The following is a 25,899-nucleotide window of genomic DNA, read 5'->3' as shown; positions in this document are numbered from 1 at the left end:
AATAGTTCACATTAACTCACTTCATTTAGGATTCCATGTATTTGGTATTCCTGCTCCAATTTTCACATTTACTGCTCTGTGCACAGCACCTGCAACAATCACCATTAAAAGAAAATCACTTGTTTATCACCAGTTACCTGAGACATATTTGTCTCCAGGTCATGGATGGATGCTTGGCTGTAGATTGGAAGCAGTTCTAGATTTTAAAGTGTAAATTACAATAGCAGGAACATGTTATAAAGATTGGAATCACTGTAACTCAGTACCCGCTGTTTGTATTTAGAATCAAATTCAGAAAAAGAATCTGTATGCTTATACATGCTATATACATACACAGCATCCTATACTTTAAGCAGGCACTCAAGGAAGCAGCAAAATATGGATTGTCTAATAAAGGTGATCTCTAATTACAGGGTAAGGATACATATCAAAAATTTTGAATCTGTCTTGCTAAAAAAGAGGTTGGCAAAAAGACTAAAAAGAAAAAAAGACCCCAAAGAAGGTTCTTGATCCAAACTCACTGTTTTCATCTTTATGCAGTTAATGATATCCCTGCTTTCATAACAGACGTTTCGTGACATTTTCCACTAAATCTCATTCATCTAGATTCGTCCTCCTCAGAGATCATATGATAAATATTTGTGCCACAAGATACTTGAATCTATTTTCTATGCTATTTGTTCTGTTTTATTTTTCTAAATGCCACTTTAACCTTCTTATATTCAGTTCTTTGAGTCTTGAACCACTGTAATCTTCTCTAAAATTGCTTAATATCGCCTTCAATTAAGAGCCTGAGTTGTTATCCATTTGTCATGTAATTGGCTTGTTAGCCTCTGATCTAGTTTCTTTGCCTTAGGTGTACATATATTTGACTAATTCCCATAATTTAGGGATGTTTTTTTCCTACTTCAGTAGGAGTAATGTGCATGCAGCACTTGTTTAGTTGTTGGTACTCAGAATCAAGATACAGATAGCAGCACCTGAGTTTCTGAAGGTTTGAACACCTATACCATCTACTGAGATACCTGATTTTCAGAAAGGAAGGCTGGAAGGGCCTTTAGAAATCTTTTATGTTGGGTTTTTTTTTTTCAATAACTGCCTTTAATAAATTGCAGATAATTGCTGCTGGTTTAAATTATCATTAAGTGCATTGTATTTCATTTCTAATTTGCTTCCAATATTTGTGTTTTAGGAAATACAGGAAACACATTCAAGATTGAACCAGTTTTAGGGATCATTACATTACTGAAGGAACCAGATTTAACCACAATGGGACAGTTTGTTTTGTCAGTCAAAGTGACTGATCAAGGTTCTCCACCACTGTCTGCAACGGCAATTGTGCGGATATCTGTGACGATGGCAGATAACTCCCACCCCAAGTTCACTCTCAAAGAATACCAAGCGGAGGTTAATGAAAATGTGGATATTGGTACTTCTGTCATCTCTCTCTCTGCAATCAGTCAGTCCACATTAGTTTATGAGGTTAAAGATGGGAATGTGGATGGAGTCTTCACTATAAACCCGTATTCTGGAGTCATCACCAGTCAAAAGGCCCTTGATTATGAACGTGCTTCCTTCTATCAGCTCGTCGTACAGGCAACAAATATGGCAGGCATGGCATCAAATGCCACTGTGAATGTTCAGATTGTTGATGAAAATGATAACCCACCAGTTTTTCTCTTCTCTCAGTACTCGGGCAGCATAAGCGAAGCTGCTCCTGTAAATAGCGTAGTCCGGAGTGTGAATAACAGTCCCCTCGTGATACGTGCCACTGATGCTGACAGCAACCAGAATGCTTTGCTTGTCTACCAGATTGTTGAATCTACTGCAAAAAAGTATTTCACAGTAGACTCCAGCACAGGTGCAATCAGAACAATTGCAAATTTAGATCATGAAACAATAGCCCACTTCCACTTCCACGTGCATGTTAGAGACAGTGGGAGTCCCCAGCTTACAGCAGAGAGCCCAGTTGAAGTGACCATTGAGGTAACTGATGTCAATGACAACCCACCAGTCTTCAGCCAGGCTGTATTTGAGACAGTCTTGCTCCTGCCCACGTATGTTGGTGTTGAGGTTCTTAAAGTCAAGGCTACAGACCCAGATTCAGAGATTCCTCCTGAACTAACATATAGTCTCATTGAAGGCAATATGGACCATTTTTTAATTGATTCAAGCACAGGGGTACTCACCATTAAAAACAGTAGCCTCTCCAAAGACCACTATATGCTAATAGTAAGAGTATCTGATGGGAAATTTTATAGCACTGCTATGGTGACAATAATGGTAAAAGAAGCCATGGATAGTGGACTCCATTTCACACAAAATTTTTATTCCACTTCTATCTCAGAAAATAGCACCAATATCACAAAGATCGCTGTGGTGAATGCTGTTGGTAACCGCCTCAATGAGCCTTTGAAATACAGTATATTAAACCCAGGCAACAAATTTAAAATCAAATCCACCTCTGGAGTCATTCAGACAACTGGCATCCCCTTTGACCGAGAGGAACAAGAGCTGTATGAGCTGGTAGTGGAAGCAAGCCGTGAACTAGATCACCTTCGTGTCGCTCGAGTGGTGGTGAGGGTTTACATTGAGGACATAAATGACAATGCCCCAGTGTTTGTAGGGCTTCCATACTATGCTGCTGTGCAAGTTGATGCTGAGCCTGGTACCCTGATATATCGAGTGACGGCTATTGATAAAGATAAGGGTGAAAATGGTGAGGTGTCATATCTTCTGAAGGAAGACTATGGACATTTTGAAATTGACAGAGGATCTGGTAGTGTCACTTTAAAAGAAGCCTTCAATTCAGATTTGTCTAATATAGAGTACTTGGTTGTCATTCTTGCAAAAGATGGTGGTAACCCATCATTGTCTGCTTTGGTAGAGCTCCCCATTACTATTGTTAACAAAGCAATGCCTGTATTTGACAAGCCCTTCTATACAGCTTCCGTGAATGAAGATGTAGAAATGCACACACCGATTTTAAGCATAAATGCAACCAGTCCAGAAGGCCAGGGTATCATTTATATCATTGTCGATGGAGATCCCTACAACCAGTTCAATATTGACTTTGATACTGGAGTTCTGAGTGTTATCAGCCCACTGGACTATGAAATGAATTCTCTTTTCAAGCTGATGGTGCGAGCCAGTGATGCCCTCACTGGCGCTCGAGCTGAGGTCACTGTGGACTTGATCATTAATGATGTTAATGATAATCCTCCAGTTTTTGATCAGTCGGCTTATAATGCTACTTTGTCTGAAGCATCTTTGATCGGGACTCCTGTATTGCAGGTTGTTGCTAGTGATGCTGACTCTGACAATAACAAGATTGTGCAGTATCAGATAGTCCAGGACACCTTTAACAGCACAGACTATTTCCATATAGACAGCACCAGTGGCCTAATTCTGACAGCCCGGATGCTGGATCATGAACTCATACAGCAGTGCAGCTTGAAAGTCAGAGCAACCGATAATGGGTTCCCACCACTAAGCAGTGAGGTTCTTGTTAGTATCTCAATAACAGATATGAATGACAACCCTCCAGTTTTTAACCAGTTAATATATGAATCATATGTAAGCGAACTGGCACCTCGGGGTCATTTCGTGACTTGCGTCCAAGCCTCTGATGCCGACAGCTCTGATTTTGACAGACTGGAGTACAGCATCCTATCAGGAAATGATCGTACTGGTTTTATTATGGACAGCAAGAGTGGTGTTATCACCCTTTCCAACCATCGCAAACAGAGAATGGAGCCCATGTACAGCCTAAATGTCTCTGTGTCAGATGGGCTGTTCACCAGCACAGCTCAGGTGCACATACAGATCCTTGGGGCCAACCTCTACAGTCCTGTGTTTTCGCAGAGCGTTTATGTTGCAGAGGTTAGAGAAAACGCTGTTCCTGGAACTAAGGTAATCCATGTGAAGGCAACAGATGGGGATTCAGGTGTATATGGCCAGATAAGCTACTCCATAATAAATGACTTTGCCAAGGACCGATTTTTAATTGATAACAATGGGCAGATTCTGACAACTGAGAGGTTAGACCGGGAGAACCCACTGGAAAGTGATATCGGTATATTTTTGAGAGCCCTCGATGGAGGTGGCAGGACTACGTTTTGCACTGTGAGAGTGATAGTAGTGGATGAGAATGACAACGCTCCTCAATTTATGACGGTCGAATACAGAGCAAGTGTCAAAGCAGATGTTGGGAAAGGCTACTTGGTGACCCAAGTGCAAGCAGTAGATCCAGATGATGGAGCAAATTCCAGAATTACCTATTCTCTGTATAGTGAAGCCTCCGTTTCAGTAGCTGATCTGCTTGAAATAGATCCAGACAACGGATGGATGGTCACCAAGGGTAGCTTTAACCAGCTGAAGAACACAGTTCTGTCATTCTTTGTCAATGCAGTTGATGGTGGCATTCCTGTAAAGCATTCCCTCATTCCTGTCTACATCCATGTTTTACCCTCAGAAACTATTTTGCCTTCGTTTTCCCAACCCCAGTATTCTTTTACCATAGCAGAAGACACCCTCATAGGTAGTACCATTGACATTCTGCATGTTTTGCCTAATCAAGGTGCTTTGTATAGCACAGTTAATGGTGAGCTGACTGAAAACAACAAAGATGGGGTTTTCATCATAGAGCAAGACACAGGGCTCATAAAACTGGATAAGAGACTTGACCACGAGACAAATCCTGCTTTTCACTTCAAAGTTGCAGCCACCATTCAATTAGACAAAGTAGACATTGTGTTGACTGTGGATGTGGAGGTTAAGGTATTGGATGTAAATGACAACAAGCCCATGTTTGAAACGGCTAGCTATGACGCTATAATAATGGAAGGGATGCCTATAGGAACAAAACTTATGCAAGTTAAAGCAGTTGATGCAGACTCGAGTGCAAATGGGCAGGTCACCTATACACTTGCGGTGGAATCGGAGCTGGAGAAGATCACAGAAGCGTTCACCATTGATAGCAACAGTGGCTGGATCAGCACACTGAAGGATCTGGACCATGAAAAGGATTCTGCTTTCACCTTTGCAGTGGTGGCCTCAGATCTGGGGGAAGCCCTATCCTTGTCATCAACCACCTTGGTCTCAGTTACCGTGACAGATATAAATGATAATGCACCCGTCTTTGAGCATGAGGTGTACAGAGGGTCAGTGAAGGAGAGTGACCCTCCAGGGGAAGTTGTGGCTGTTCTTAGCACCTGGGATGAAGACACGTCTGATGTCAACCGGCAGGTTAGCTACCATATTACAGGTAAGAAACAAGCTGCATGCTTTCTGCCCCAAACCAGCTTTACTGAAGAATTGTGCATGTGTCCAGTTTTAGGTGAACGTTTAGCAGGGTTTCAGCTAAATTATCACTGTGAATCAGACAATTGCCTCTCTCTCTAATATTTTTTTTTTTTAAATTTGGACAGAATTTGCAGCAACTAGCAAAGCTGAAAAGAGGGAAAGGGAATGTGTGTGTGTCTGTCTGGGTTATTCTCTCTATAATTTCCAAGATTAATGCTTCATGATTTGCTGCAGTGCAATGTAGTGTGACCCATCAGCCCATCATAATTGATGTGTCAGCTTGGAAACCATCATGACTTAATGTTTCAACCAAGGGAAGAACATTTTATTCTTAAGGAGAAAATCCTTACCTTTCCAAGGATTTAAAATGTTTTGAAATAACATTTTTCTTTTTGAGATAGGAAAGTGCATGCAGAAGCCACTTTGAAATACCACTATTTATGGAGTGAAAATAAAAAAAGGAATGAGTTTTACATTGGAAGGAGTAGGGGGATGCCATTTCTTATCAGCACAGATTTCTGGCCAAGGAAATAGTAATCCACTTAGAAGCATTGGTTAGCTGCCATCCATTGTTATACACAGCATAAGGCAATTTTGATTACATTACTAACATATTTTTCAAAGTGTGGTAACATTGCTCTTTCCTATTGTGCTATATTTATTATCATTATTTTCTCCTAGATTCAGACTGGCTTCTGTGTGAGTGTGTTATGAGTGATGGGGTGCTGCGGTTATTTTTCTGCCGACAGCATGCATTGTCCAATAGATTTTGTTAGGGAACAACTTTGTCACTCCCCCCAACCTTCACAATCCAAGAGCTAATATTAATTATCTAGTAATAACCAGATTATTGGACAAATTCACATTTTTCTTACTTGATAGGATTCAAATTACACAAGACTGCATGTAGGAAGCAGGCTATGGGCAAAAATTACTTAACTAACAGGATAACAGTTTGTATATTTTGCTCTGGAGGATAAGACTCCTACCCCATCATTAGCTATCAAATTGGAAATGGCTGTGGAATGGTGCGGAAGGGAGAAGTGTGATATTCCAGTTAGCCATAGATTGCCTGTGTTACACATCAGAAGTAGCATCATTTTCAAAGCAACCAGAAATTCATTCTGGCCATTTACTTGAAAGTCTGGATCCAATTTAAAGATGTGCAAATATTATGTGTTTATAGTGTGATGTGTTGCAGGATGTTAGAAGTAGAGGCAAAAATACTCTTGTGGTTAAAGTACAAGATTTGGAGGCTTTGGACAAGGTGCATTAGCTGCCGGTGCCTCAGTTCCCACATATGTAAAAGTAAATAAGTAGTGCCTCATCCTAGAGATTTTGTGATATTTGAAGGAGTTTTGGGGATCCCACTACAGAAATGTGAACCATTCATGTTTGTAACAAAGATATGTTAGTGTACTGTGATCATTAGCTGAAGGTACTGTTCTTCTCTTTGTTCTGAAGTCTTTCAGTCATTTCTTACAATGAATTATGCTTCTAGTTACATAATGTTTCCTTCACATCCCTGTGATGTTAATTTAGCAAAAACTGGGCATTTGAATAATAACTGTCACATGTGACTCAAAAATTATAGATCATTCTGTACCTTAATTTCTGTCACAGTTCAAAATATGTCAGATATTTTGCTGGTATTTTAGTTCCTGAAAAAGTTAGATGTCAAAGCCCAGAACTTCTCTAATGCCTACTGTACAATTACTAAAGTGTATGAGCTCAGAAATTTCACTGTCTTTGAATATATCGTTTGAATTGGGGAAATGCACAAGGAGAAATTAGGTTCTTTTGATTAAAATGTCAAAACATATTAAAGTATGGCTTAACTAACGAAATAGTCTATTCACACTTTACCACAAGTTGAGCTCAGGAACTGCAGTTGAATATTTCATGGAATCAGACTAGCTACATGATTATTCAAATGCTGTGGCTTTCTGGAGGCATTTTGAGCTATAGAAACTTCTATGAATACAATAAACAAACTGAAGAAAAAGGGGACACTGAGAGAAAGGGAGCAGAAAACAAATTATGAGAATGACATGTGGAGGCACCAAAACCAGCTTTGTGCAAATGCACCTGGAGAAAAGTAGCACACAGACAATAGATGTAAAAAATCATCATTTAGGAGATGAAAGAAAGAAACATTCTAGGTCAGATGTGATCACTGAAGAGTCCTTGCACGCTTTTGAGAAACACAAATGCTTATTGCAGTCTTCTGGTCAACTTTGAAAAGGGGTAGATACATTCTGGTGGTTAAATATATATTCTGTTTTGAAGTCCTTCAATTTAGGATTGGTTTCCATGATTACTGGCAAGAAGTTGCCATTTTCAAATCCACCTTCATCTGCATTTGATGGTGGGGGAAAAATTTTGCACTTACCCTTTGTTATTTGTGGTTTGATAGCAGCTGGAGATGTTCACAAAGCAAAAGCACTATAAATAAATCTTAATAGAAAATCAATAGGAAGCGCAGATGATATAAATGCACTTAGGGAGCATAGAGGTTTTCTTTGAAGGCTCATTTCAGGTCATTGCCTATATCATTTGAGGCAGTTTGGCTAAAACCAGGGCTCTGCTGATGTTTAGCTAGGATGTTTAGCCAGCCTAGACCTGGCCAGATATTACTGAGAATTAACAGTGGTAAACTAGGAAAAGCTACCAGAAAAATGTCAGTTGCTAAGACTTTGGTACAGTACAGTGCTTTGTGTTCCTCAGTGATGTTAATTAGGCTCCATCAGGCATGTAAATCTAAGGACAGACAATAGTCTTAAAGCTTGGTTCAGCTGAATGTAAAGAAGATGGACAGTGTGTTTTGGAAGAAAGAACTAGTATTGTACACAATAGGTTTTCTGCTGGGGTGATTGCCCAGCATGAACAAAGTGATGGTTTTTGTTTGGTTATATTTTAGATTTGAGATTCTGGAGTTCTGGAGAAATGGATGTTTCAGTGTTTGGGGAGGACTTACGCTGCAGGCTGAAGAACAGTGTCTGCAATTTTACGATAGTAAAGCTAAGAGTACTGGTTTATCATTTCGGCAGCTCAGTACACATGCAACATCTTAAACTGGGAGTGGAGGATAAACCTATTGATTTTATATGATGCAAATGCCTAGAGTTCTAATTGGGAATTGAAAGTATCTAAATAAATCCATCAATGTAAGAGAGAAACTAAATAAATAAGTTAGTAAATATTCAGTTCCCCCTCCCAGATCGAGACATTGCAGTGAAAACTAATACTGTTGGCTTCCAGTTCTCAGTTCCCTTTTAGCCATTATAATTCCCTCTGTGTGTGCTTTAGTAATGATGTGTGTCAGGATTTGTTTATTTTGGATCACTGTGTCTCTGCATTTCATTTGTATCTAGCTGTTTTCTTTCTTTACTTAAACTTGAGCTTGATTTGGCTTTGTACTATTTGCTGACTAGGGAGGGAGGGAGAGCATTATTTAAACTTCAAGTAACAAAAGATAAAAGATAATGCTGATTCTTTTAGCCTCAAAGCCTTTCTAAAAAGTTACTGGAGTGTTTTTTGTAGCTAGCACTTCACTGTTGTGACATTCAAAGTCGAACATAAGAAAACTGCCAAAAGATTTTAAAGAATCCATTAATACTTGTAGTCAGGAGGCTTCCATTTAGAAGAGCTACATTATTCAGAGCGAAAAACTAATTAATTAGAATGCCCCTAGGAAGCTGAATCTGCTTACATATATTAGTGAAAAAGTTAATTAATCACTGCAGAATGAGATCTGCGGCAAGACATATGTATAAGTACTAGAAGATGGTTCCCTGGGCCACAGTGTGGATTTTTTTGCCTTTCTTTTTTTAAGAATATTTCCTTGATGGTATTTTAGTGTTTACATCTTATTATTTCTGTTACACTTTATAGTACAACTTCCGCCTTTGTCTTCCATCAACAAAGTATATAGCCAGTCCTGAGAAGCAAAAAAAAAAAAAAGAAAGGTAGCGCTAATCAAAAAGGCATGCAGATAAACTGTTTCACGTTTGCTGCGTATTGCACAGGTTTCTTGGTCATTCAAATGGATTCTTTTCTAGTGGAGTAAAGGGGTGGAAAAGGGATCCCAAGGACCTTTTTTTATACATACTCCCCAATTCCTATGTACGATTTAAAAGCTATTCCATCAACAACAAAGCAACAGTGATTTTAAAATTGCTCCAAGCTAGTGTTACTGCCAGCTATAAAAGCCACCAGCTGATTTTAATTAGATTTTACCTTTCCTCTTTTCTTAGCAATGGGATACCCATACCTTGAGTGTATTGATTCATAATTGGTCGGGACAGTTAATCGTTTCCTTTTACAAAAGGACTAATATGCAGGAAAGCACTGATTGATATCACAAAGCTAAATAAGAATATTTAAGACCATTTTTATTAACGGTTTACAACATTAAACTCACTATGACAAGATTACAGCCTTTTATAAAGGAGAGTTAAGCTTATTTATGCTGGTGTTGAACTGAATAGAGACAATTTAACATCAATCAGCAGGGGTCTACGCTCTTTGAAGTCACATTAAGACTCAAGTCAGTGGACAGATTCTCATTGCCTTGGGTTGTATTCCAACCTGGCCTGTAGTGCACATCAACATACTGTGTAACTCTCTTTAGGAGAAATGTGTCTTTATATTACACAACAGATTAAACAAGGTTTAACTGAGTCCTCTGATGATTATTCCAGACTGTCGTAGAAATCGATGGGAAAATTGGGATCTGCTTGGTTTTATGATCGAAAAAGGTGATTTTCTGTCAACAGAAAATATCTGTGTTTGATATATGAGTTTTGTGCTCTGTATGATTACATGGCCTTTTGTAATTATAATGCCTGACTAATTTTCTGGAAATCTTATTCATTACAACATGCTTTTCTGACACAGTTACAGCTAGCACAAATGGTGATGCTTAACAAGAGAGATTTGCTCAGCCTGTCTCACCTGACTTGGTGTTCATATTAAATAGAAACCAGTCTATCTTGTTATTGGTAGCTAATGAAGAAGGCATAGATTACAGCCTGTGACCTCTTTTCTGCTTTTTGATGTAGAAAGAAGGTATGAAATGTGCATTAGACTTTTTTGCTTGGCTTTAAGCTCTGTTTCAAGTTCAGTTCTTCTCTGCCTTGGTTTTTTTTTGCTAAGAAGGTCCCTGGGAACTGACAGAATTGTGACACCAGAAGCAACAACAGTGACACCTAATCACTTGACAGCAGAGACAGCTCAAATAAATTCAGCCTTGGATTTTTTTTTAAATACTTATTTACTCAAACATTCAACACAAGTACTAGAGAGGAAGGTTTAAGAACCTGGTCTTTCCATTGAGCTTGGACAGATCCCGTGACACATGTCAGGACCATGAGTAAGTTGTAAGCAAAAGTACACTAGCATGCTTGACATTCTTGATCCTGTTACAAGAAAGAATAAGCATTCCCTTAATATTTTTATACCACATTTATACGTGAGAAACATGGCAAGTAGTTCTCAGGTTGCATTTCTGCATGGGAAAGCACAGGAGAAGGCTTAATATGGTGGCAAAAGAGCTAGTAGCAGGTTAGCTGGAATTGAAGTTCAGCCAGTGGAGCAGCGTGATGTTTTTTTCTATGTCCTCATTCAGTTTCTGTAGCACATGAGTTTGCTATGACTATAGTGCTCTATCCTAAATTATTAAATGTGCAGATATGTTTTTACAGACCAAAGTTCTGTTAGACACTGGGCACAGAAGACTGAGCAGCTGGCTTTACTGGTTTTGGCTCGGTTGGAATTAATTTTCTTCATAGCAGCTGGTATGGTGCTATGTTTTGGTTTTGTGACCAAAACAGTGTTGATAACACAGGGATATTTTTGTTATTGCTGAGCAGTGCTTACACAGAGTGAAGGCTTTTTCTGCTCCTCACCCCACCCCACCAGCGAGGAGGCTGGGGGTGCATAAGGATTTGGGAGGGGACACAGCTGGGACAGCTGACCCCAACTGACCAAAGGGCTATCCCATACCATATGGCGTCATGCTCAGCAATAAAAGGTGGAGGAAGGAGGAAGGGGGGATGTTCGGTGTGATGGCATTTGTCTTCCCAAGTAACTGTTACGTGTGATGAAGCCCTGTTTTCCTGGAAATGGCTGAACACCTGCCATGAATTACTTTGTTTTGTTTACGCACACAGCTTTTGCTTTACCCATTAAACTGACTTTATCTCAACCCACAACTTTCCGCACGTTTACCCTTCTGATTCTTTCCCCCTTCCGTCTGTGGGGAGAAAGAGCAAGCAGCTGTATGGTGCTTAGCTGCCTACTGGGGTTAAGCCACAACATTGGTTTAAAAGATTTTACTGTCTGGTCTGACAGGGGGTTGAGATCGGGCTCAGAGAAAGGTGACTGAAGGTGGTTTCTTCATGGAGCAGGCAGGGGACTGTACCAGTTCAGATGAAAGAGTAAATAACCATTGGAAACATTAACAACAACTGTGCCCACCTTCATTATTGTACCCTTCTGCATGTGACATATCCTTCCTTCGTTCCTGAGGATGATGTGGACCAAAACTTTCCCTCTCCTGACCTGCTTTTAATGGTGTGGAAGAGCAACATCGCCAAGTTCAGTGTCAGTGTTGTGGCAAGAAAAGAAGCTGTTCTGCTTCATCTCCTGCACTCGTTTCACCAGCTTTCAGTCTCGGATACATTTGATCTAATTGTACAGCTTATCTTCCAACTGCTCCTCAAATGACCTCTTGTTAGGACTATTTAATACTAATGTGTCTTCCTGTGTCATGTAAACTTTTTTTAAAACTAGAATTTTAATGAGCAGAAGAATGGTGCAGCTGTATGATAAAGCTTTCATTAGAGGATTCCTTAATAGAACCCACTTCCAGTCCTTGATTGCATAATCAACAGCTAATGAAATTGTCTTGGTAACAAGAGCTACGGTGTATTACATCCTCTCCCGAGACTAAGTGGAAAGACAATTGTACCAGCCTGAGAGGACTATTGATTGTTCACAGTTTGAATTTGATTGCCCTTACGGGGAACTAAGCAAGAGATCATCTTCAGCTCTGCTAAATGGATTTTGTTTCCACCAAAAGTTATTGGTTCACTTTCATACAAGGCATTCGGGGGGCAATAAACACAGGGAGCATAATCTCATTACAGATTTCCTGAGTCTGCGAGTTTGAAAGCACCAATCACTGTAAAACAAATGATGGCTGCTTAGTCCAGGTCCTCTGCGATGCATCTGTGTGTTTAAACTAGGTGGGAGCTCTGAAGGGACTCCCCAGACTGTTGTGTGTTCCTTGTCTCATTGCAGGAGGGAATCCCAAAGGGAAGTTTGCTCTGGGACTCGTTCAGAATGAGTGGAAGGTTTATGTCAAAAGGCTTCTAGATCGGGAAGAGCAAGACGTTTATTATCTGAACATCACCGCCACGGATGGCCTCTTTGTAACCCAAGCTGCTGTGGAAGTGACTGTCACTGATGTTAATGATAATAATCCAGTTTGTGACCAGGTGAGTTAGCAACAACCATGGCAATCAGCTGTTGTGTTGAAAGTGATGGTTTCCACATGGGTATCCCTGCTGTTTACAGGTATTCACAGGTGATGCCCATTTTTATTCTTAAGGTCTTAGTTGAAGAATCTGGAGTGATCTGGGAGAGGAGCAGGATGAAACAGTCCTCTGCAGCCAAGATGAAAGGATAATGGTCTAGTAAAGGTAGCAGAGGAGTCCTCCACAGAGGCCTTAGTGGGTTTTAGAAAAAATGAAGCATTGTGAGGTGGCACTGGGCAGCCACTCCTCCCCTGCAGAAAAAAATGCGCTTTCCCTTCACAACCAATGTGGAAATGTCTTCAATCTAGTTTAAATCCAGCCTTCCTGAACCTGGCAAATGTCAGAAACCCAGTGGAAAAGGCAGAAGAATGAGGCTTGCTCTCATGTTGTCGGGCATGCATGCAGTGTGGCTTGACCACAGCATTCACAGCACTAGCTGTTTCTTATTCTGTGGAAAGGCAATGTGGGGAACTGATATTACTGCAATAGAAAGATCTGCGTGAAAGAAAAGACACTATGAAACCCAGATTTCCTTAGTGGTACTGCTCACAGAATCTTTTTATATATATATATGTCTGTATGTATATACTCATGTAATTCCTATTATTACATTATCACTGATGGACCACTGTCATTGCAAGTACCACTCTGGGGGATGATAGTCTGTATCTCCCTCAAACACTGCTGAGTGAAGCGATAAAAACAGTTGTCTTCATTAGCACACTTATCAAAGTTTCCATTTCATGGGTGTTGATGAAACAAACCAAAGATAGAAAATGAGACTGCATTTAACACCTAAGACAAGCCCTTTTAAGAGTCATAATTTGGCATTGTTTTTGTGACACCTCAAATCTTAGCAGTGATTGAATTTCTAGAAGGAAAATTGCTTCTTATATAGAAAAAAAATGCACTACAGAGAGTTTAAAAAAAAGGTTGTGCAAAGACTATAAAATACTGTTACAGTGTAGCTTACATTTCTGGTTTTGTCTCTAGGTTGCATACACAGCACTGTTTCCTGAAGACATTCCATCAAACAAAGTCATTCTTAAAATCGGTGCTAAAGATGCTGACATTGGGTCCAATGGTGAAATTCGATATTCTCTCTATGGTGCTGGGAACAATAAATTTTTCTTAGATCCAGAAAACGGTAAGATGACAACTGAATGTTTCTGAATAACCTTCTTAATTGCTTGACGTCAGTGGGTGCTACTTTCCTTAACTAGAGTTAGGTTACACTTGATTATCAGCCAGTTATTCCAGTTATGGTAGGTGTGGATGACCGCTTCTGAAGTGGCGGTGGTAAAAGGGAGAGAGAGGGACTTGTTTGTTGGCCAGGTTGAATGCTATAACCAGAACAGTGGATACCAACCCTTTTGTTTCCCTGCCAGACCTCAAGTTAGGTCAGAGATGTATCATAGAATCATAGAATAGTTGGGTTGGAAGGGACCTTTAGAGGTCATCTAGCCCAACCCCCCTGCCGTGAGCAGGGACAGCTTTAACCAGATCAGGTTGCTCAGAGCCCTGTCCAACCTGACCTTGAATGTTTCTAGGGATGAGGCCTCCACCACCTCTCTGGGCAACCTGTTCCAGTGTCTCACCACCCTCATTGTAAAAAATTTCTTCCTTATATCTAGTCTGCATCTACCCTCTTTTAGTTTAAAACCATTACCCCTTGTCCTATCGCAACAGGTCTTGCTAAAAAGTTTGTCCCCATCTTTCTAATAAGCCCCCTTTAAGTACTGAAAGGCTGCAATAAGGTTTCCCCAGAGCCTTCTCTTCTCCAGATTGAATAACCGCAACACTCTCAGCCCTTCTTCATAGGAGACAGCTTCCATTCCTCTGCTCATTTTTGTGGCCCTCTCCTGGACCCGCTCCAACAGGTCCATGTCTTTCCTGTACTGAGGACTCCAGAGCTGGACACAGTACTCCAGGTGGGGTCTCACCAGAGCAGAGTAGAGGGGCAGAATCATCTTCCTTCACCTGCTGGCCATGCTTCTTTTGATACAGCCCAGGATCTGGTTGGCCTTCTGTGCTGCGAGCGCACATTGCGGGCTCATGTCCAGCTTTTCATTCACCTCTATGTCTTTCTCCTCAGGGCTGCTCCCAATCCATTCATCCCCCAGCCTGTATTGATGCTGGGGGTTGCCCCACCCCAGGTGCAGAACCTTGCACTTGGCCTTGTTGAGCCTCATGAGGTTCACAGAGGCCCACTTCTCAAGCTTGCCCAGGTCCCTTTGGATGACATCTCGTCCTTCTGGCGTATCAACTGCACCACTCAGCTTGGTGTCATCTGCAGACTTGCTGAGGGTGCACTTGATTCCACTGTCTATGTCATTGATGAAGATATCAAATAGTACTGGTCCCAATACGAACCCCAGAGGGACACCACTGATCTCCATCTGGACATTGAGCTGTTGACCACTACCCTCTGGATGCGACCATCCAACCAATTCCTCACCCACTGAACATTCCACCCATCAAATCCATATCTGTCCAATTTAGAGAGCAGGATGTTGTGGGGGACCATGTCAAAGACCTTACAGAAGTCCAGATGGATGACATCCATTGCTTTTCCCTTGTCCACTGATGTAGTCACTCCATCAGAGAAGGCCATTAGGTTGGTCAGGCAGGACTTGCCCTTGGTGAAGCCATGCTGGCTGTCTTGAATCACCTCTCTGTCCTCCATGTGCCTGTCCTGGAGTCTTTTTGGTACAGAAGAGGGGAAGATGCCAACATGGTCCTGCTTCACCTTCAGACTTCACTTCTTCCACCTTGGTCTAGATATATTGGTATTTAGACCCTGTAAAAAAGACATCCCTTTTATACACAGATTCTGGGGGAGAAAGGATATCAGTAATGAATTTGTGGGCACAGTGGAATGCTACAAAGGTCTTGCACATTTGGCAGTTGGTCTGGAAGAAGAGACTGATGTCTGCTAAGATCTAGATTTTATGGTGGTTATGAAGTAAAGCCAAATAAAATCATTTTCCCATGAATAACAATCCCACCCCTCTATTATTCTTAGGAATTTGGTTTCCATAATGACAGACTAAGTCCTTGCCTGTGCAATGCCTCCTCCTCCTGACTAGCAGGAGGCAGTGCCCACTACTGCCATAGCGTTACTGATGGAAGAGGAGGCATCTGGAGATCTATGCAGTGTGTGGAAGGGGAAGTATTGCCCTCTTCAAGAACAAATTTTGTATATAACTTCAAATTACACCCTTTATAAAATTAACTCAAAACTTATTGGCCGACTAGTAGTGGCCGTTTGCTGATGTGACGATGTCTGGCGGTTGTTTGTCTGTGCAGTGGAAAATGGATCATGGGTAAAGCTCTCACAGTCTGAATGAGATGGCTTTTTGTTGCTTTTAATGTTATACCCATTTCTGTATGAGAATAAGTTTGTTTCAAACTAGATGCCAGAGATATCTACAGGAATTCAGAGCTGCTTGGAGATTGCTTTGTGGGGAGAAGAAAGGGGATGTTGATGTTGCTTTTAAATGGTAGCATTAGAAAACTTTAGAGTTCATTATGGCTACTGTCATCAGATTCAGGATGTGTTTCTGTGTCTAGGAGTCTATAAATCTTGAGAGTAACAGAAAGGCAGACTTGCTTGTGTTCAGACATTCACAAACATGCTAGTGTTCAGATGGGTGAAGTTGTAGGCTGTTGAAGGCCACCTTGCACTCATATTGGCAACTCACGTTGTTGGGTAAAGAGGAGTGAGAAGTGACACTGCTGTGAGTTTTTAATCTGTTCATTGGAATAAGCAAGGTTGATTTTCTTTTCTCTTTCCTGTCCCTGTGAAATACATGGTTTTGAGATACACTATCTAGAATTAGTGATGTTGCTACAGTGGTAATGATGGCTGCTGCTTTTAATCAATTTTAGGTGAGCTGAAATCTTTGGCCCCTCTTGACCGAGAGAAAATCCCTGCATACAACTTGGTTGCCCGAGCCACAGATGGTGGTGGCAGGTTTTGCCAATCAGAAATCCATCTTATTTTAGAAGATGTTAATGATAATCCACCAGTGTTTTCATCTGATCACTACACCGCATGTGTCTATGAGAATACAGCCACTAAAGCTTTGTTAACAAGAGTCCAAGCCACTGATCCTGATGTCGGTAAGTGAGTAATGCTGCAAACAATAATTAATGTTCAGGAAAACTCTGTGGGTTGGTGGAATTGCAATACAGATTAATTTTTCTATTGCTGCCTTTCCTCATTCTTTCCTCCTTTTGCTTCTGCATCCTCCCCATTTTTCTCTCTTCTCTTTCTTTGCATTGAAATGCTCATGGCTGAGCTTGACATAATGGTGTTACAAACAGAAATGCATTGCAGCAGTCACCGAAGCTTGTAGTCTTTTATTGTCTTGATCAGTGATAGCTGTGTTTAGAGGTAAATTGTAGTTTTGGGGGTAAATTCCTACTTTCTTCCTCCAGTGGTCTCGCCTCTTGAGCCATGATTTTGAATACCCATGCCTCTATTTATGCAAATAATATAGTTATGTGCCATAGGGACCTATACCTGATTAATCACAGCTTTTCTGGAGTTTTATACTGCTATAACTCCCATTTGTTCCAGCTGGCTACCTCAGCATAAAACTATTGTTGTGCACCGTGAATGTACATTATAAATGTTCTGGTTATTTGACTGTGCATTCTTTTAAAGTGTAATAGTTTATTATATGAGGACCTTAACCTTGAAATCTGGGCCCAATTATAAATATTTAAAGGGGTTTTTTACATAACACAGTGGTAAAACCTGCCAAACATCAGATTTTTTTTTTTATCTCATTCACTTCAGTTGGAATAAATAAATCCCATAGTTTATTTTTTCTTCCTCTGTTTTTGGAGATGTTTTGTAAAAACTGTGGCCAGAGTAGCTTCACATAAAAAGCAGACCTTTCATTGAATGAAAAAATATTTCACGTTAATTTTTTTTTTTTTTTTTTTTTAAGTACAGTACATGCTGGAAGCCTCAGTTGTTACTAAGGTTGATAATGTAAATATACAGGAATCCGTAAAGGAGCAGCAAGCATTCATTTATGTATCTGTAAAAAGCTGCATTATATGTCTTGGCTGAAAAATCACAATTAAAATTTATTATACTGTCCTGCAGTGTAAAGCCAATTATGGTAGTAAAGTACTGAACAGTCTGAAGACCCAGTGTTGTTGTTTTCCACTGTTGTCTTAATTACCATTTTTCTCATAGGTGAGATGACATTCAAGGAGAGGGGGGAGACAGAAAGAATTAGAATAAAAAGTTGTCAATAAAAGTTCTTGCTAGCACCAACTTTACATAATAGGATGGTTACCAATTAAAAAAAAAAAAATCCATGAGCTAATTGCTACATCTTCGTTCTGAAACTAGATAAGTTAAAGGGAGGGATGCATGTGATGACAAGAAAGGGCTATGTACTTCCTTAATGATTAGGCCTGAAAATCAAACAAGACGTTGTATCATATGAAAGTGACTCTGGTCCCTAAAATTGGATTTTATATTAATTGTTGTTCTGTTAGTCCATACTAAAAATCACTGATTCCCTATTGCTGCATAATGAATTAGTTCAGGTAGTGTAATGTTCCTATCACAGAGAAAAATGTATTATTGATATTCCTGATGGGCTATGATATTCCTGTAAGGTTTTGTGGACCGTTACCCTGAAAACATCAGTGGAGCCAGTAATCATCATACAAATCAATTTTTAACATTCAGGAAATATCTTACGATCAGTCTTAGAATTTGCCCATTCTTATGCTTTGGGCTTTGAAGAGCCATGTACTATAAGGATAGGAGTATCAGTATAGAAGCCATTGAGATAAAACTTGACAGAAGTCAATTTGTGGTCTGGAACTAAACACAATTTAACATAAAACTGAAAATATTGTGGTCAGACAATGCTGGATAATTAAGACAATTTCCAGTTAACAGGTAAGTAGTGTAATATCTGCCTTGTGCCTCTGATATCTCTTGAAGTTCCTGAATTCATAATGTCCTGGGAAATTTCAGGACTGGAACATAAATCATTGTTTAATATATTTCTAATTTGGATACATGCTTAGAAACTAGCTGTACCAGCTGGACACACTGAAGGAGAGATGTGATTTTTCTTCACAGTGTTCAACAGTAGAAAATGGTTTTAGCTATTTAACTCTAGCAGCACGCAATTTCATTTTACATAACCTTTCCATGTAGCTAGGTATCTTAAATTAAATGGTCACTTGAGGGAGAGTGAATATACTTAGATCCCTTTGTTAAGACATATTAGTAACTTTAATATAAAGCAATTCTTTCTCCCATCCTGCTTCCACTGGAAATTCTTAATATTTCCACAAGATAATATTTCCTACTAACTCACCACCATCAGGTTGGGAAATATGGAAACTAAGAAATGAAAGAGAAATTCTGGTTTTACAGTTTTTTAGAGAAGTTCACAAGGAGCAGTGGATTTTCCGCCTCCCACTGTCTTCAAATCAAAGTGCCAAATTACTCCATTCTGTTCAAATTAAGGCACAAGAAGAGTTGCAGTGAATGCTGAGGTGTAATTATCTGAGCAACCCCATCAGACAACTAGAATATCAGCCTGAATTAGGGTCATGCTATAGCAGTAACACTGAGAAAACCTACGTGGGACTTTGTGGCAAGAATGACATTAAAAATTTGATAAACTTGAAAATAAACCTGGAGCCCAAACCTGAGCATACTCATTTCCAGTGCATACTCATTTCCAGTGTTGCTCATGCATACAGTGTTGTGGCCTCGCTCACAGAATACAAGAATGAATGACAACATGGTGCAAGCTCAGCAGTGCTTTAAGTGATGGTTAAATCCTGCCTCACTTGCAGCTGCTTTGCCTTGCGAATGACCTCCACGCTCAGGCCCGTTTCCATGATGATTGATGGTGTAGTCTACTGAAGGCAGAAGCACTTACTGTACTAAATACGGACGATGCGTCATCTGTCCTTCTGCAGTCCTCTTCGTCACCACTGGGGCACTTGCAGTTCCACACCATCCACATTTGTAGACAGTTTAGTGATTTCACTGACCTATTGATTTTTTTCTGGGTTTGTGATGAAGATGAGGTTCGAATTTGTCTCAGAATGGGAACGACCTTGTCAGCCAGCCCTGTCTTGCCTGCCACTGCTGCCTTCCAGCCTCTGCATTATCCTATAGCCAAAGGCATGGCTGGTATGTGCTTGTGCAGGTCCTCCCTGCTTCCCTACACAACCAACCTGTATAAATGGACTAGGCTGTCCTGGAGCCTGCACCTTGTATTGCATGCAGCCAATGTGCAGGAAAACAAAGGCATGTAGGCAGAGAAAAAATTGACAGGAGCGGCCTTTATTTGGTTGCAAAGAGTTCCCTGCACTGCACAGACCTCCCTGCTCTGGTCTCAGCTGTCCCTCACCCCCATGCCCCTTCTCCAGCCCCAGGGCCCATACAAGTGCATTGCACAGGAGGAGTGGTGTGACATGCAGCCTGCAAGGAGCCAGCTGGTTCCCAGGTTATGGTCTGGCTACCCAAACCTAGGAGTTTCTCAGAAACACAATTCTGACTGATCTGATTCTTCCTTGAATAGCAGTCACACCCCAAACAGCAAAAGCCTGCACCCACTCGCTTGACCAGCCACGCAGTCCTCCTTTGCCAGCTGCCCTATTCATTGACATAGTTTTGTCCATGCCTTGTATTTGAATCAGTTCATGGTCCACTTCCCAGCAGGAATGACCCTGCCCCATTTCTGTGGCATGGGCAAATAACAAATGAGTCAGGAAAGGCCCTCACTGTGGGCTGAAGTTGAGGACCACAGGGTTGTGCGTGGTGACAAGTCAGAGGTGAAGCACTTCGGACGGCCTTGCTAGAAATGTGTCTCCTGGCCTTAATGGATATAGAGGTGTCATGCTGCAGGGTTCACAGAGTCACAGAATGCTTGAGGTTGGATGGGACCTCTGGAAGGTCATCTCCAACCACCCTGCTCAAGCAGGGGCACCCTACAGCAGGTTGTGTACAGATGGCTTTTAGATGTCTCCAAGGATGGAGATATTGCCTGAGTGCTGTGCAGTGTGGGCACCCCAGGGACCCTCTGGTAATAACTGGAGACCTGTACTGTGGATACAGGCAAAAGCATAACATCTTCACCATGACCTGGCAGAGCAGTGCAGACAGGCAGAACTAGCCAGAACTAGCGAGATGATATTTCTGGATATTGTTTGAGTTTTTGTAAAATAAATATTACAAGATACTTTCCAGAGGATGGCTCATTCTCTTTAAAACATACATGCAGCTTCCTATATCTTTACCCACATCTTTGCCTCACTGACTTTTAAAATAGTCCAGGGGTTAGTGCACTAATGCAGGATATGGAAGACCTGAATTATTAATTCCTTTTTCTGCAGCTATTCAAAACAATATTGCATAAGTAAGGGCGTATAGCTGAAATAGGGGGTCCTTTCCACTGTCATGAAGCTGTTTTGAAGAAGGATTCAGGCATCAACCAGAGGGGGGAAAAAAAAAAGACACGAGTGAGCATTGCTCTGTAGCCTGGTGGGTGATTGGGTTCTGGGCTCTGTTCCCCAGGGCTTATTCAATGAAAAGTAATTGTCTGTGGCAATGTACCCTTGTACTCCTCCTTCCTGGAAAGGTGTCCTTACCATTAGACTTCTGTTCCACAAGGAGAGTGGGAGGGCAATGCCCCACATCCCCCAGTGGGCTGGCCAGTCCTGAGGACACTTACAGGTCCAAGTTCACCCAGGAGAAGACCTAGCTTTTGCCTTCTTAATAAAGGCAGAAGCACTCCTAGGAACTCACAGATACAGCACATTGGGCCCCTGAAAAATTGCCAAATAAAAAATAATAGTCAGACTCTGTGGAGTTTAGACGTACCTAGTGTTAGGACGTAAACAAACAAGGTCTTTGGGAATTGTGATAGAAAGCTTAGGTTTCTGCCTAAACAAGCGCTACTTCATATTGCTTATTTGCTTCCCATGCCTAGGCACTCAGGAGACCTAATCCTGTAAGTAGTCAGTCTATATGACCCTGTTGTTGCATCTTTCAAAGGGACAGATTTTTAAAGTTGCAGATAGGTAGTCAGGGGAACTTAGTCACCCAGCTTTAAATATTAAAATAATGAGTGTATGTGTATCAAGATGACTAAGAGCTAGTCTGCGTTCAGCAAGCAGAAGTCATCAAACCAATCTCATTTCCTTCTGCAACATGCGAAAAGGCCCTATAGAAAGAAATAGTATGGGGTGGTATAGAGATTTAGTGAGGTTTTTGACATTGTACTGCATTATATTTTTATAAGCAAGCTAGGGAAACATGGTCTACATGAAACTGTTATCAGGTGAGTTTTTAATAACTGTTACACTGGAGGGATAAGTTAAGAGAGGTACTTGGTGCAGCATTGCTCTTATTTTCATTCCTGGATGGATAAGTAGGCATAAGGTCCATATTGCTAGATGTCAGAAAGCAGAATGGGGCTGCAAGTACCCTGGATAGTGTCAAAGTCGCAGTTGTGGGATTTAACAGTTGAAAAAGTGGTATGGAAAAATACAGTGCAAGTCATCAAGACAAATGTGAAATCCTGTAGTAATAATAATAATGATAATAATAATAATAATAATAATAATAACAACAACCACCACCACCAAGTGCACCAGTATTGTCTGGGTAATGACTGGGCAGCAGAACTGCAGAGGAGCAGCTGTATTATGGTGAATCACAGGCTGAAAGCATGTTTACACTTTCATGCTGGTGTGAAAAGGCAAATACTTCAATGAGATGGGTAAACAACAGTAATGCTAGAAAGCAGAAGTGGTTCTTTCTGTTTACTTGGTGTTGGCAAATCCTGACCTGAAAGGCTGTGTGGAGTTTTGGGTACAGCGCTTCCAGGAAGATGTGGGCTACCTGGAGATTTACGAGAAAGATCAGAGGTCTGGAAAATGTGTGCTACCAGGAAATGTTAAACCAGTTGAGAGAAGGTGCCAGGGAAAAGAGAACTGAGATGATACAGTATAACAGTCTTCAGATATCAGACAAGTAGCTCTGAGGAAGCAAGTCAACCTTTGTTCTTTCTTTTTCCCCCTTCTTTTATTGTTTTTATTCAATCTCAGCAAAATGTCAGAACAAGATTTTTAGTTGTAAGAAAAGTGAGGCACCGGTGTGTGTTATCCAAGGAGGTTATGCAAGTTCACGATCAAAGGATAGGCCTGTGTTTGGGGATAAATTGCATCCATCCTTTCTTTGTGCTGTTATCTTTATACTCTGTCATTTCTATTATTTTTTTTAATTTTTGAGATTTCCAAGACATTGTTAACAACATGGAGACAAAGAACTAGACAAGGAGAATTGCACCTCTTGGATTATGTTGACTGAATAAGCCCTGTGTTTAAACTGGATCGCTGAAACACACATATATATGTGTGTGTGTGTCTGTGTGTATATATATGAGCATACATACATGGATATAGTTTTTTATATATATGTCTCTACATGTGCATTCCATTGCTTCAGGCTACGTTGCCCAATGTTGCCAGCTGCAATGTGTAACCCTAAATCAGGTGTATCCAAAATGGCCTCTCCCACTTCAGAGAAAAATAATCAAGCTTATGCCTGCTCAGCACGAGGAAGTGAATCACTGAGGTGCACTGATGGAAACAAGTATTCATGTCAAGTCATGTAAGCCAGTACCCTGGGCTATGTAAATCTCTGCTAGAAAAGAGAGGAGGGTGAGCCAACCATCCAGATCTCATCTTCCCACCAGAAAAGAAAACAGCTGCAACAGAAAGCAGGGTTTTAGACACCCATGGAAGGTATCATACCACTAAAAGCTTATGCCTGCCATTTCTGTCCAGTATTTCCCTTCAGTAAGGGGTGGTTATCTTCATCTCTGTCCTCTGTGGCCCTGCTTTCATCCAATGGTACTGTGACTCTGCTGGAGCACTGGTGTGAATAAAGGCCTTTTAGGTTAAGGCTATCATTTCCCCACAGAAAAGGGACAAAACAGTGAAAGCCTGTATCAGTAGCAGTGTTATGGATTGAACTTGGCCAGCTTTTCTGCTTAAGTTGTAAAAATCACTTGAAATATCTTTCCCTATGGGGCTATATATTATTCTACAGTTCAGCAAGGTACTTCTGGCAAAATGTTTCTCTTTCATCCCAAAATGATTGAATAAACCTGGTTTAGTATTCGTCTTTTGTCTTGTTTGCTGTTAATGAAGTTGTGGACTTTTAACATCCAGCAATTGGTGTTGTGGTTAACATTTGGGTAATCAAGAAAGGCCATAGGTACACGCTGGTGTTGACAGTCACACCATGAAAGACAGAGGCAAGAGGAAGCACAATAATCAGACACCATGTTTGCAAATCACTGCTAAATTGATAAATAATCCTTTTCACAGCTCTCTTTCTGGACAGCTTTCTGTTTTACTTCCTGTTTGTTTATTTTTAATGCTATTCTTCTTTCTGTAGGTTTTCAAAATGAAAATGAGAAGATGACAAAGTTAAGCATCATTTTCCAGAGATAAACAAGAATGAGTGGACTAGCTATACTTGGTGAACCATATTAAATAATGAGTTCAGGGTGACAGGTGAAAACAGAAAGGAGAAACACACTGTGTATGGTCTTTAATACATGTAAATTTTAGTTTGTGTGTGATGCAGTCAGCAGGTAATGCCCACTGCAGAAACTCATTGTCATATGGGGATTCTGCCTGTTGTGTTAATGCTCCGACTTCTAATTGGTGTTGGTCTGCATCAAACTGTGTTGTAACTCCACCATTTTCACTTGAGCTGCACCTTAAAAAATGTGTTAAATTTTGCGGCCCTCACTCCAAGAAAGACATCGAGGTGCTGGAGCATGCCCAAAGAAGGGCAATGAAGCTGGTGAAGGGTCTAGGGCACAGGTCTTATGAGGAGCAGCTGAGGGAACTGGGGTTGTTTAGCCTGGAGAAAAGGAGGCTGAGGGGAGACCTTATTGCTCTCTATAACTACCTGAAAGCAGGTTGTAGCAAGGTGAGTGTTGGTCTCTTCTCCCAAGTAACAAGTGATAGGACAAGAGGAAATGGCCTCAAGTTACACCAGAGGAGGTTTAGATTAGATATTAGGAAAAATTTCTTCACCAACAGAGTTATCAAGCATTGGAACAGGCTGCCCAGGGGGTTGAGTCGCCATCCCTGAAGGTATTTAAGACGTGTAGATGTGACACACAGGGATGTGGTTTAATGGTGGACTTAGCAGTGTTAGGCTAATGGTTGGACTTGATGATCTTAACGGTCTTTTCCAACCAAAATCATTCTCTGATTCTATGAGTTAGACAAGGACAAATTCAATATTCCTGAATTATAAAGAGAAGTTATTTTATTTCCCTGGTGCTATTTAAAGAGGTAATGACATAAAAGTTGTCATTACGTGACATTCAGTGCATGCCCCTTTGTTTTAGTACAGAAGAAAACAAGAAAAAAACATCTCCTATTTGAAAGACAGCATTTTAGGTACTAGACAGCTGTATGTTGTACAAGCTCTTCACACCAGAGATTTGGCAAAGGGCAATATTCTATCATATGCTAATACAAGTCTAAATAGAAAATGTGCTTGCTTATTCCTTTTTTTAAAAAATGTACTGCAATCCTCTTACCGTAATAGTAATTCCTGCAAAGCTTTCCATGTTCAAATAGCTTATGTTCATGATTGGCACCTTAGAAATCTGAGAAGTTTAAGTGAGTCAGTGAATAGACACAACACGGTTTGCAAACATTAATCCCCCAACAGCTGTGGGCAAGCAGTGTGGGAGGATTGCCCTCTTCACCAGTGCAGGAACCATGGTGTTGGAGCAGTTGTTTCCTTTCCACAGAAAACACCTCCTTTATGGTCATAGCAGAATCTACCGTCACCTCCACGGCAGGGATGCCATTAACACACACTGGCGGATGCTTCTTTCTCAGCAGATGGTAACCCCTGGACTAAAGCATTTTGGATTTCAGTAGAAGTAACTTCCTACTTCACCTTTGCATCATGCCCATTTTGTTTCCAGCCTCGGGTCAGGAAGCTGAGTGG

General features: G+C 40.8%; 1 protein-coding gene across 2 annotated transcripts in view; it reads left to right on the top strand.

Annotated features, from left to right (window-relative positions):
- Positions 1 to 25,899, top strand: part of FAT3 (FAT atypical cadherin 3) — a 336,114-nt gene that overhangs the window by 257,664 nt on the left and 52,551 nt on the right. For both annotated transcript variants that reach the window (XM_075727102.1, XM_075727095.1), the window contains exons 9-12: positions 1,193 to 5,266; positions 12,610 to 12,806; positions 13,839 to 13,992; positions 16,737 to 16,970. In XM_075727102.1, coding sequence (XP_075583217.1) covers positions 1,193 to 5,266; positions 12,610 to 12,806; positions 13,839 to 13,992; positions 16,737 to 16,970 — 4,659 coding nt within the window. The remainder of the gene's footprint in view (positions 1 to 1,192; positions 5,267 to 12,609; positions 12,807 to 13,838; positions 13,993 to 16,736; positions 16,971 to 25,899) is intronic.

The sequence above is a fragment of the Pelecanus crispus genome, chromosome 1 (assembly GCF_030463565.1).
Source record: "Pelecanus crispus isolate bPelCri1 chromosome 1, bPelCri1.pri, whole genome shotgun sequence".
Classification (NCBI taxonomy): domain Eukaryota; kingdom Metazoa; phylum Chordata; class Aves; order Pelecaniformes; family Pelecanidae; genus Pelecanus; species Pelecanus crispus.
Note: the sequence above shows the minus strand (reverse complement) of the source record. Positions and strands in the feature narration are given on the sequence as shown.